This window comes from Neolamprologus brichardi, chromosome 16 (genome assembly GCF_056152115.1).
Source record: "Neolamprologus brichardi isolate AB-2024 chromosome 16, ASM5615211v1, whole genome shotgun sequence".
NCBI lineage: Eukaryota > Metazoa > Chordata > Actinopteri > Cichliformes > Cichlidae > Neolamprologus > Neolamprologus brichardi.
In genome coordinates, this window is record NC_142119.1 from 28,853,338 (window position 1) to 28,867,499 (window position 14,162).

The window sequence follows — 14,162 nt, forward strand, 5'->3', positions numbered from 1 at the left end:
TTACGGAGTAATGAGAAAGTAATGTGACAGATGCTGTAACGACTCACTGTCTCTTCAGAGTAATTAAGTAACGTATAGCAGCAGAAAGGTAACCAGTAATTTGTAAAACATTCTTTTTTATTTTTTAAAGTAACAACCCCACCACTGGATGCAGGGACATATACCTGACCAGGTGTAGAAACATATACTTGTTTTTCACTGATGTGCTGCTTGTGCTATTTGTGAGCCACCAAATCTGTCTTGGCTCATTTTCAGATCCAATCTACATTTTTACATATAAGAGAAGGTTAGGTAGGGTTATGTAGCAAAATTCCTGAAATAGCCCTTCCCAATTTTGCAATGCAGACACAAAGCACATATCTGCTTCAATAGAAAGGCAATAGTGTCCTCCTGGTGGTTGTTCCTCTCTGGCCTTTGCTTTGGAAAATACTTTTAATATTAATTTCACATCAAACAAACCAAAACCCCACAATGGATTTTACTCTGGAATCCCAAACACTTCTCATACTGCCTAAAAGAAATGCAAATCCACATGAAAAAGAATAGATTAGACCCCACCAGTACATAAATAGTGGTATTTTAGTGGAGTTTTTGAGTATAATCATGGTGTAAATGCTGTCTTGGCATTAAAACAGAAGAATATTATTTGAAGATGGGCATAGAGAGTATCAGTTGCCAGAACTTTCATTCCCCCCCCCCCCCCCCCACCCAAAAAAAAGAGTCAGTGTTAAAATTCAACTTCAGCCAAATCCTCGAGGAGACTGGTAATGATTGCAGTGCAGCAACTCCCCGCTACTTGTCTGTTGTCTCCATAGTGGAAAACCTCATAACAAACACAATACACAATCACTTACACTGATGAAAAGGTGTAAAATAAAAAAAAAAAGTGGTGTAAACTGTTAAAATGAGAGAGAACAAAGTAAAACATGAAACTACAACTACAGTTGCTTTAAATACCAGCACCTTCAAGTAACACACTACCACAAATAGTAATACTTATTCTGGTTTTCCGCTCAGACAGATCACATGACTTTATAACAGCAACAAAGGCATTAGTTTTCTAAGTCAAACAATTAGATTTCATGAACAGCACTGATCTTATCAGAGACAGCAGACTATTTTGTTATCTGTGGACTCCACTGAGGAGAGCATGCACTTGTTTCTCTGTTTGAAGATGTTCCAGTTTACATTCTGTGAACCGATCTGTACAGCAGGGTCTGAGCTAATAAATTATTAGTGCCCTACAAAGAACCAGCCTGGTTTAACACTACAGATAAGTGTTTTCTCCTGCTACAGTATTTATGCTGTTGTAAATTCTGAACACATCAGTCCTTCGGATCTTTTCACTGATTTAAGCATGCAGCCTTTTTTTTTTAAAAGAAATGTTATTCTGTGTCGGATATTAAAAAAGCATGTGTATACTATGAGTGTGTGCTACCTTGCTGAAGGCCAGACAGTCTTTATCCTGGTCCTTGTCTTTGACCTCAAAGTCATACAACGCTTTGCCCTGGGGTGGAGTTTGGCTCAGGGGACGCAGCAGTTGGATGTAACTAGCAGGCAAGAAACCATGACAACCATTGAGCTCGCCGTGGTACCAGTTGTCATCCACCTTGCGTCGCAGGATGATGATGTCACCTTTGGAAAACTGGAGGTCGCCCGGTTCCTTGCCCTCATAAGAATAGAGGGCTTTGCCGCAAGGTAGCGCTGGGATATTCTGTGAAGCATACACACAGAAGCACTTAATATCAGAAGACATTTATAACGTTTTAGAAGGGCATCAATATAAAGCATTGAGGAAAGGTGTGGATGACATGTGCTATTGGGGTGCTTTTTCATGTTAAATACTATTTTTGTATCTCTTCGGGTTTTTAAAAACCCTTCCAATAAATCTTAGAAGATAAATTCTGTAATATACACTCTGAAATCATAACCTACATGATGAAGGGGTCAAAACAGAAGCTAAAAGGATTAGATTAGAGCACTTGGTTGCTGGTGTTTTGAAATGATTTGCATTTTTCTCTTATATTTCAATATGAAGAATGCTCTCCAGTACAGGAGTTATTAATATAAAAGGTTCGACAGCAGGTGTTCTTTTGACATAAACATCTTACACAGAGCAGCTTTAAGAGCTTTTTTACATCTCTACAGAAGACTAAAAGCATTTCTGTTTAAAATTAGTGCAACTGTGCTGAAATGTTAGGAGATAACTACACTCGCCAAACCTTGGGGTTGACAGATTACAGGGTAATGCTTTTTTATTAAATTCTGTTAAGATGCAACAGACTTTCCCTTTGTGTCATGTCCGGAATAAATGGGCTTCAGGTCTGTTTGCTAATTACAAACAAGGTGGTGACCCCTGCAGCGATGAGTAAATTAAGTTAAAAAAAAAACCCTGGAGGTAAACATGCTATAAACCAACTTAAAACACTGGCAAATCGAATATATTACAAACTACAGGCCCTGGAGACAAATTTGTAGAAATTGAGAATTGGATATGTGCTTGAAGGTTCATTTTATTCCCCCCCAGCAGTATGTGAGATATGACGGGTTATTAAAATGTTTGCGAGGTAATTGCTGCTCCCACCTTGGGCCAAACATAGTAATTTTCAAAATGCCAGAACGGCATGAAGCACGACTCCCCTGAGTTTCATCAAAATCAGGTCCGTGGTGTCTCACTTATCAAATGTCCAGGAAAAATGCACCAGTTATCCTCCACACATCAGATACATGAAGCAAACTTGAGTAAAATGATTAAAACGTCACACTGAACTCAATTTGTGTTAAAACTGCATTTAACTAGTGTGCTTTTAAAATCATTTAAAATGATGATTTGCTAGGCAGATACCCACTATGCATAGGCCCATCACAGGTACACAAGACCGTAACTCTTGCCCTATGACAGCGGATATAGGTTTCAGACCTGCAGACTCTGCAGGTCTGCAGCCCTAAATTGGAAGCTAATGGATGGATGGATACTGTATGAAATCCTTGGGGTATACATTTTGCTATATGTGCTGCTCTGTCTGCAGCACATGTAACAGAACATGAATCACAGCTAAGCAGATGGCGTCTTAATTGTAAGTTACTGACTAGCTCGTACAATAAATTGCTGGAAAGTTCATGAACAATTACCTCATCAATCCTGCCTTTTCAATATGACTCTGACATACATATATATTTGGGTTGTCAAAAAAAATGAAGACTCAGATAGTAATTGATTATAAAAAAATAATATTGGATTAGACACTCCTTTGCAACAGTATTGATATTGTTCACATTGAATTCAGGCAGGTACATAGCCCTCCCCTCACTAGCAGTTATAACAGATGATTTGTAAGGTCAGTAAAGCTCCTGTTTCGAAAACATTAATGTTTTTAACAGTTATATCATAAATGTGGACATGTTTGAGTCAGCCATTTCTTTTGGGAGCACCCCGACAGCCACATTAGCCTCTTGTTAGGTTATGATTACGGTAGTGGCGAGTGGCTGTGACTAATGATGAAAGGATAAAGTTAATGTGGGAGTCATTCAGCTAACATTATCGGTCCTGCCTGTCTGTAATAAAACAGTCTTAGTTTACCAGGATAGCTTGATTATTTGTGTCCAATGAGACATCAGAGAAGGAAAAGAGTATGGTGCAAGTCACCAGAAGCACGAGATAAATATATACTTTATAGTAATGCTACTGTATTATTATTATTATTATTATTATTATTATTTATTTATTTATTTATTTTTATTATTATTATTACTTGCTTTAGGTGAGTGTTGTGAGTGTTGTTGTTGATGTCATTATTTGTATTTTTCTAAACTTTATTTAAAAATAATTTATATTTGTCTTCCTGTGGTGTATTGAAAAAGTATTGAGAATTGCGTTTGAAAGTTTGAAATTCTCCCAGTTAAGAATAAACATGAATAAATAAAAATTCAGTATAGGCATCAGCCCAAAAGCTCCAGTAATGGTGGGACCTGCATGATAACACAGCACTGGCATATCTGAATATCTAGCTGTAAATACTGTAAGATGCTATTTCTAACTTACAATAATAAAGACTTCGGTTTAGAGTGCTAATATAAGTAGCAGCCTTTTTTCCCTGTTAACATATTCTCCCCTTTACCTTAACTTGCACCCCTTATGCCTTAGAGACGATTAGCTTAACTCCATACCCAGTTTTCTCTGCCACATTGAACCTAGGTTGACATGAGAGGTGTGGGTGCATAAACACAAGATGTGCTCTGGATGCTCTTGCCAAATATTAGCTGTTCTCTTAATTATTTCTTTTTGTACTTGGAAATGTAAGCCACTCTGTTGAGCAAACCCATATACAATATGACAGCGACAATAGGATCTGACATTTTTCCATATCATTTTTAGCACAGTAGGAAAAACTATCTCTACACTGTAACACAATTACAATGCTGTTTCTTTATTTGGTGTTACATAATGCTGCCTATTGAAAGGATCATCATCTGGTGAGATATTATGACAGTTTTCTAGTATGCTCTAGCATAATATCATGTCTGTAGATAATAGAATGAAGACATTTTCATAGAGACAATACCCCTTAACCAGCTAATTATAAGTCCTCAGTCGCACAGGCCTTGAGACAGATTAGCAAGCATCTGGCAAGTGAGAAAAATAATGTATTCCCCTGACCTGTTGCTAGTGGTTGCTGGAGATTGCTGGTTGATGCTAGGTGTAATTAGTTGCAAAGAGGGTGCTGCAGCACAACCTCCTTGCAATTGCTTTAGTAATTGCCACGCTCATTCATTGCCTGCACTCACTATTTTATTTTGAAACTTGAAAAGGTGTAACACAAACCAGAAACTTTGACTTCAAGGTAAAAGTTGTACCTTACTGCTGCAACCGTCACATTTCAAAAGGCACAACTTTTACTTTGAAGGCAAAAAGCCTCTGTTTCCAGTTTGTGCCGCACCAAGCACATTTTCACAACCTCTTGGTGAATAGTTTGCAAGCGTTTGCAGCCAAGTTGGCATCTGCCATGCAAACTATGGGCAGCCACGGTAACCAGCTAGCGACGAAAACAATCCCAAGAAGTTTTTTGGTGCAGCACCACAGGCCTCTTTGCTACCGATTTCACACTAGCGATTTCCAGCAGCCTCAGAAACCACTCAGCAACTGGTCATGGAATACTTACTTTTCCCTAGCTCAGTGACCAGCTGTTGGCAAGGGTTCGCTGACCAGTCTCTAGGTCAATGGGCTTCTACCTGTTTATTTCAGAGCGACTTTTAGCAATCTCCAGCAACCACTCGCAACTGATCGCGCAACACACTTTTTTCTCTCACAACCAGCTTTTGTGCTCAAAAAATCTCAATTTTTCTCTGACGGTGTGTGACCCTTTAGCAAATAACTGTGGGTTGAAGGTGAGCCACTGTTGGAGAAATTATTTAACCTGCCTACGTGGCATGCTATAGGGGAAATCTTGACAGCAATAGCAACAGCAAGTAAGGGGGAAAGGCTAATATAGTCTAGATTCAGCAAGTGAGATAAAACTGTCATTTCCATATAACCAGTGATACATAGATATACATCATCGCAGTACACCTATATTTACTTTCTCTAACACCACACACACACACACAAACACTGCAGCGTTCAGCAGATACTTAATACACCGAACATGTTCTTGAAGGCAAGCGGTCCTGAAAGGGAGTTTATCTTAAAGAAGATCCAGGTAAACAAACAGCACTGTGTAACAGAAGAGACAATGCATGAGAGTGAAAACGTATTTTCTTCACAGAGAAGCTGTTTACAATAACACAAACACACGCACACACACTGACATTTTATACACTCACATATAGATGGATTCTCCCCAGACAGAGCACCGAAGAGAACAGCCTGAGGCTCCCCTGCCTGACTGTTTTGAGATCAGTGATGACGCAATAAGAGGAAACACACACACAGACACACGCAAACAACTAGAAAGCAAAATAAAATACCAATGCTGCTTTAACTATTACTACTGCTACTTCTCTCTTCTACTGTAACACATTTAATACAGCTTGTGTTTCACTACTATACAAAACAACACTTGATCAAAGAAGACCTTCCACTAAACTTATTCTCCTCCTCTCCTTAGTGCCAGACCTGCCGGCACAGATGTTGGGCAGAAAGGTGTGGATTGAGGTCGGGTGTGTTTAAAACAGGGGTGTGAAACATAAGACCTGGGGGCCAGAATTGGCCCGGCAAACATTACCTTTCGGACCACTGGACCGCTTTAGAAAAAGTGAAAGAGGGCATAAAGTTTGCATATTTAAATGCATTTTAATAAGTTTTACAGTTTTTTCCTGGTGATGAAGACCTCCCCCATGACAATTTATACCATACCAAAATAATCACGTAAAGGACAAACAGTTAAATGACTATCAGCAATCAAAATGTCTGTTTTTTTATGGGTCCACAGTAAAAAGAACAGAATTTTCTGTGAAATATCAGAAAATTTCTGTTTTACAATTACAGCTCAGTCTGTGTTTTACAATTACAGCTCAGTCTGTGCAATGAGCTATCAGAAACGTTTCTGCAATTTCACACATTTCTTTCATTTACTACACAGGCATTTCTTTACCGTGTAAAAAATTGAGATGTATTGTTGAAATTGCACATTTTTACTTATATTTAGACATCTCGGGGATTAAATGTGTAGCTGAACTGTTACCACTGAAAGAAAGAGGAGTTTCATTGCTCCGGCCCACTTAAGATCAAAATGAGCTGTTGTGTGGACCATGTTGTAAAATGAGACATTCCTAGTTTAAAGGATATTCTTCTTCTTTCAAACCAAAATAATACATACGCACAGGGATTCCCATTTATGCGCGAGGGCATTCATGTCAGGTTAAAACAGGAAGGAGCTTTTCCTAACCTGCTGCCACAAAGCGCAGCTCCTGGTGCTCCATCTGTCTCTGCACAGGATGTGTTCAGGCACAGTAGCAGTAGGTTGCTCATGTTTTGGAAGTGCTCGGAGCCCAGCGCACAATAAAGCACACAATACAACAGCTGCATGTGCAAAACACAAAAAAAATAGACAACCTGCGTAGACAGCTGGTACACAGCTGGATTCATTAAAAGAGGAATCTATTCTGTAAGTAAGAGGTGGTCGACTGAAGGATGCAGCTAAAACACTTCCTCTTAACTAAAACGACGTGACCTGATATTTTAGTGGACGATTTTTTTGGCAGATAACAAAATGTAATAAACTACTTTGTCCTTATTTTAATGATACGCTGTAAAAGTGTAGCTTCCAGCATTACATCAACAATTCATCTTCATGTTATTAAAAAATGTAATCTGAGTGGCCTCACATTTCCAAGAAATATTCGCCACTTAGATTGGTTTTATAAACTGTGTACATAGTTTCAAGGAGACGTACTTCAGCGAGGCTGCAATTCATTTTGAGAAGACTCCCCCAAAACTGGGAGTTTCGCTTAAATAGTTGCAGATGGCAAAGATGGTGGTGGAGATGTGAGACATTGTAATCTGGCAATAGAAAGACAGTACTGGAGGAAGAACAGCTACATCACACGAATTTCTTAGTCTTTGTTTCCCTTTGGAAGACTCACTTGTTTCTTCTCACCGGTGCCCCTACAACTCTCATTTTCTGCTCTCCCTCTATGTTCTTCTTATCCTTCCTCCTCTGATTATTTTCACCTTTCTCTCTTTCCCTCAGCCCTCCTTCCCTCTCTTCAATCTTTATTTGCCTGCCCCTGGGCCAACAGACTGGGTGGTAGAAGCTGCCGCATGGCTTAATCAGGGAATTGCTGTGTTTGCTGCTCAGTGCCGGGAGGAGGGCGATGGCTACGCTCTCTCTGCTTGGCGATCATCTGAGACTGCAATACATGCCACAAGAACAAAGCCACTTTATCAATCATCTTTGGAGGAACAGTCTTTGCTTGGCAGTTGTTTTTGGTAATAAACTGATATGTATCATTGTGATATATTAGTATTAGTAGTGACAGGGTGGTGCAGAACTAGACAGTTCTAGGTCTGGACATTATGACATGGAGATTCAGAGTTTGCATGTTCTGCCTGTGCGGGTTTTCTTTAGGTACTGGTTGTGTGTATTTTAGTTGCTTCCCACTTCCCAAGTGTGAGATTAAGTGGTGATTCTGAATTGGTGTGGATGTGAGTGGGAGTGGCTGTCTGTCTCTCTGCTAGACCTGTAACAGACTGGGTATTGTGTGTACAAATGTGAACACTTCTTAATCTTTTATTTCAGATGTTTTAAATCCCATTGTACCGGGTGTATAAATTCAAGTACCATGCAGTCTGCCTTTACAAACATTTGTGAAAGAATGGGCCATTTCAAAGAGCTGGTGAGTGGTATTGCTGCAAAGTAAAAGTTTTCAGGAGCCACAGCAACTAAGCCACAAAGAAGCACACCATGTAAAGTTACAGAATGCTGAGCCATATAATGTGTTAAAGTTGCTAACACTCTGCTGACTCAATAATTGCAGAGATCCAAACCTCCACATCTGGAAAAAAAAAAACTCTGTTAGTGAGCATTTAAGCAGAAATTTTTGTGTTTAAGCGCAATAAACACAACCCAGCTGAACCAGATGTTGCCACTAATAACACTGCTGTCCTCCTGCAAGTAAAAAGTGTATTCTCTGTTAAGAAAGATGTAAGGTAAATGTTTTCATTACACAAGATACATAATCTGCCGCTGAAATTTAATATAGAACACATTTCAAAGCAAGAAATATAAAAACTAACTAATATAAAACAATAAAAACAGGATTATTGAAACACTGAAAACAATCTAAAATGTAGGCGCACTGTCTAAAAGGCCAAATAACTGAAATAAAATGTAGAGAAATCAAAAAAATTGGAGTGCAAGAAGTTTAATTTATCATTTATTAATTCAGCTGGAAACATTTAACTTCAACACTCTTCAACACACACTGTAGCTAGCTATTCAGTAGGTAATTTGGCATACACCAGTGCTAGGGTTAACTAGATGCTTTCAGCTTTCAAGTTGCTAAATGAAAACATTACTCTGCTACACACTAAAACCTTAACATTTATGTACAAAACTAAACTTAAAATTCCAGGAACATTACATTTAGAGGACTTAAATATTTCTTTTTACTGAATTTGAACGTTCCTTCCACCCTAATGTTTCTCTGCTGCTTTCATTCCACCCATTACCCCAATTGTTTGACTATAACGCTATTAATGCTTTTCTAAGTGTCTCTGCAGCACTGTAAAAACCCTTTAACATGTTAAATTTACTGTATAAACATTCCAGCACATATGAAAAGGTCCCTGAGTCAATCTGTTCTCTCTAATTGCATCTAATTGAGCTGTAATTCATCCCTTGCAGCTCAACACAAAACTTTGCTCTGCTACGAGGTACCCTTACCCTCATAATTTAGACATTATTTGAATGGCTACAAAGTATTTAGAAATGTAGTTTTACAATTACACCTTTGTATATAGCCACTTTTATTGCAATTTATTTCCTATGAATAAATTAAACAAAATAAACCCCTTTCATTTACAAATAAAACCCTTTAGATAAGCTAGTTCCAGCTTCATTTTTGTAGAAGATTTATATATTTTAAGCTGTCCTACTCTTGAATATTTGTAGTAGCAGATCAGGGGGTGCAAAATCTCCCCGGCAGAAAATTGCATTCTACATGCACAACACAAAGTTTTTAGAATTAATTACAATTTTTTACATCATGGCCATCCGGGAAAACTGCTTCACCTACAAGATTAACGTCAAGCGAGAGTACGGTAGGGATTAAATGAAAGCTAAAACTTATCTACAGTTTTGTGTTGAATTTAACTCCGGTGGCTCGTGTGTTGTCTGTCAGGCTGTATCTCGAGATAACATTTTTTTTCTCCATTTTCCCATGAATTAATGATAAAACTGAGGCAGCAAAGTTTAAAACCCATCACTGAAGGTTGCTGTAAGGTAAGTGACAGCACTCTCACACTTTTCTTTTGATTACTTTCAAGCTCAGCGGTGCTTTCCTGCAGTCCTCCCACCATTGTGAGAAAGGAAACCAATCTATCCTGAGCTCTCAGTACATGTGTGAAAGGATCAGAACTGCGTTGGTGGGCAAAACCAAGCCAGGACTCTCAGTGGGGAAGCAGAGGGAGTTTTTTGTGTCCTTTCAGCAGCGCAATATTCTCATCAGTAAAAACACACATGTACACACACAGAGACAGACATACACACCTCTCCAAATGGTAATTACTGCAGCAAAAGGGTAAGAAAGTGTTCGGAATACTTTTGTGTGTGTGTGTCTGATTTTCCTTGGTGACATACAATAAATGCTGGGACGCCCATCTGTTACATCTCTGAGTGTGTGCTTGTGTATGTGTGTGTGTGTCTCCTTTAGCCATAAGGTATACACAGGCGACTTGTCCCACATGTGAGTGACTGCACCATTCAGCGGGGCTACTGTGAGACAAATGCACACACACACTAAACAGATACACATGGTTACTGGGTTGAGAGATGCGTGTTGTCCACCTTATTGTTTCAGCTTATTGTTTTAAAGCTTTTCATTATGAATGATAATCAGAGACAGTTTTCACAAAGCACAGTGTACTTCAATGAAATGTGCAGTTAGTATAGTTACAGTTAGTGCAGTAATCATCCATTTAAGTCACCTACTCTTTAAATTTAAACACTTTTTATTTGGACACCTCTATTAACTTGTGTGTTTGTCAGAACAAGCACACATATGTAATTTGTAAATAAAATAACATTTTCCCAGTTTTACATTGGTTATACCACCTGACATAGAAAGTGTAGCAGCCTACATATGAGCTGAATTCTGCTACTTTTATCAGTATTTAAGAGAGAGGCACAAACATTTTCATCCACCCGTGACAAAATATTACTTTCACTATAATAAAGTAATAAATATTACTTGACAATTATATTCACAATGATAAAATTATTGGTATCTATTGAGATTGTGTAGACAAATGACCTCTAACCATGTGTCATGACAATGGTCCCTGTCACACAGTTTGATCCATGACCATCTGGCAACCACCTGTCATAAGGGAAAAATGAATATTCCCCAACCAGTTTAGAGTGGTTGCCAGAGATTGGCAGTTGCTGGGAAAATGATGCTTAATTTGTTATCATTTAAATGCCATTCATTCAAATGGAGAGTGGTACTACCTGATAGTTTTGGGTTTACATACAATATATTATTTCAATGTTCTTAAAACCAAATCTATTTAAAGTGAAGAGGTTTTATAGAAACGATAAAACCATGAAATTAACACATTGTTTTAATAGAAATGATGCACAACTGCGTGTCACTTCAGTGACCCATATACACACACAACTACATACACACATACACATTCACACACAGTATTAATGACCTTATTATACAAGATTCACCTGCTCGAACAATAAGTTGCACCATTAGCTGCTCTTATCCTTGCCAGCTAAGTGACACAACTAAGATTTTACATGAGTGAAATGGATATAATCGTCACATAGAAATAAATACACAAATTAAGTACACTAAAATAGAATCTATGAAAATCGAATACAAAAAAAAACAAACTTATTATTACCTTTGTACCGGACACGAGGTTAATAATGTTTAGGCAAAACATCAGCACCATTAACAGTAACAGCATCATTTAAAGTTATTTAAAATGGCTTTAATTCATTTAGTGAGACCAGCCAGCTCTTCAAGTTTTGGGCAAATTTGAAGACTAATTTTCCAAAGACAATTTATAAGTAAATTTGTGTTCTTTATCTTTGATATACATTTGTTTAAATGTCAAGCTAACTACAGCTGATCTACACATTTAAGGTCTACTGAAGGTTCTTCCTCACATAGATGAGCTAATACTACAGCATTACTGCATTCAACACGGCAGCATAAACAACTGCTGATGTTGCACCGCAAGTAGAAAGAGTTAATAATGTCGCCCATGAGAGCCCCAATCTCACAATGCTGACAATGGTGTTTAACATTCACTTTTAAAAATGGGGCCAACATTGTTCTTCACAACAAACATCTGCTGCTGTGATTTGTGTTTTGTGAAAAGGATTTATAATCAAGAACTATTGATTGAAATAAAGCTTGCTTTATGAGTTTGGCAGGTTGAAAGCTTCATCGGGAACGCCTGGCCTTCGTTCTGAAAGGTTTTTCTCACTTGTGGGTTTTCATTGACCTGCACTAAAGAGCTGAATGCTTCCGCTAAACACGCACGCAGACGCACATGTGTGAACCAGCTGTTACATTCGTAAGAATGCACACAGATTCCACAGGCAGAAGAAATGCAGTTGACTCTGACAGACTGAAACAACAAATGACAACAAAACACTAATATTCATTTATTCATGTAAATCTATTCATTTATTTGCTGTGAATGATGGCAAACACTGAGTCTCAAATAAATAAACGTTATGTAATGGTAAACAGTGGTGGTTGTTGAGGTTGAGGATATATTAGGGAAATTATTTGGTGATCTGTGACCGTTGTGACTAATGTCCTTTGAAATGGTGGCACATCACAGCACTCCTGGCTCAAAGATGTCTTGTTATAATGCACAGATTACTATGTAATTCATCTATCATTAGTCTTTATGTTTGTCACTTAATGTACAGCTGTTTTTCGTAGTTGGTGTTACTCCTCAGAGGAAATAGGGACAAAGAACTGACAGACGAAGCTTCTGCAGGGAAACAAATGAATATGCTGTGCTCTTCAAACTTATAGTGAACAGTTGCAGGTTATATACACTGCTGAGACAAACATTGCTCAAGCTCTAGTGTCCACTTCATGATTCCAAAATTCTACATATCAACTACAACCGAATGTATTAGAAGAATTGTTTGAATAACTTCCCTTTGTTGCCAACAGAAACCTTTGTACATTAAAGATAAGTTTAACTTCCAAACTTAACATTTTCCATTTTTAAGTGCTCTGATTGTGTACTAGGCTCCGAGTGCTGTAAAAATGCGTGACAAAACAGCATCACTGTGGCTGAATGGATCCTGAAGCTGCTGACTTGTTGCTTTTGCTGTGTGACCGATGTAAAAAGAGCCCTCTCAAAAGGCAGTTAAAGGTGTATTGTCAGTGAGTGTGCCCCAGTGTCACTTGGCAGAAAACTGGATTAATCTTTTGACCAGCTGTCACTCAACGGCAGCTCTTGCTCTACTGGGCAAATATACCACTCACTGTCTGTTCTTAAACTTGGCTTCCAGCTGGTATTGTAGATGTTGAGGCAGTTTAGAGGATTTGTCAAGCCAAGCACTCCTGAATGTTAGATGACAATGAGGAGTTCCGCTTTACTGCTGCACTTTGTTATCACCATCTGTGGCTGAGATCTTACGACCCCTTACGTTGCCTTTTTCGAGGCTCAAGTCCCCAGTAACATAACTTAAAAGGTTATTTTTTAAGAATCCAGAATTATTTTCAACTATGCTGAAAGTAAACTGTGTTAGGCACACTCTTCCCTTCTTCTTTGTCACCAAAGAAGAGGAATTATTGTGTACACAGCTTACATGTATGTGGGTGGGACAGCACATATGGGAAGTCACGCTAAATCACATCCTGTATTGCCATTAACAGCAGTGATTTCCCTGGCGTGGTGCACTGACTGTATTAGATCCAAATTGAGTTTTTCTATGAGAAAACTAATGGCCTGGAACATGCTGGGTTGCAGCTGTGAACCCATGGCAGCCCAATATGTTGTCATGAATGTCTCGATTAAAGTTACATTTATTTATTTATTTTTTCAGTTTATGGCCATGTTGAAACTTTGGCAGACACTAAGTCCTTTGTGAGTGGCACTGTACAATTTTATGTGACACATATTGATTTAAAGTTGCAAATGCAACTACAGTGCCATAAATAAAAGTGAAAGTACGATGAAAAATCTGCTCTGGTGGTATGAAATGTACTGTAATCCACCAATGAGTAGCTCAGCAGAAGACAGAAACTCTGTGCACCCGCACAAAAATAGACCCAATATTCTAACTGCTACAAAAGCGTGATACACATCACTACAGCCTCTTTTCATGCTGTTTTTGCAAGTGAAACAATATGTAGATTTGTTTTTCAATATGTGCACAAAAGGCAAGCTGAAACAAAAAAAACGAAACCCCAAAAAACAAAAACCATACACCCACAAAACATGCACTATAAAG

At 38.3% G+C, this 14,162-nt stretch overlaps 1 protein-coding gene across 4 annotated transcripts in view; it reads right to left on the minus strand.

The window, feature by feature from the left end:
• sh3rf3 (SH3 domain containing ring finger 3) overlaps positions 1 to 14,162 on the minus strand; it is a 109,276-nt gene that overhangs the window by 40,842 nt on the left and 54,272 nt on the right. For all 4 annotated transcript variants that reach the window (XM_087853030.1, XM_087853028.1, XM_087853027.1 and 1 more), the window contains exon 2: positions 1,439 to 1,714. In XM_087853030.1, coding sequence (XP_087709156.1) covers positions 1,439 to 1,714 — 276 coding nt within the window. The remainder of the gene's footprint in view (positions 1 to 1,438; positions 1,715 to 14,162) is intronic.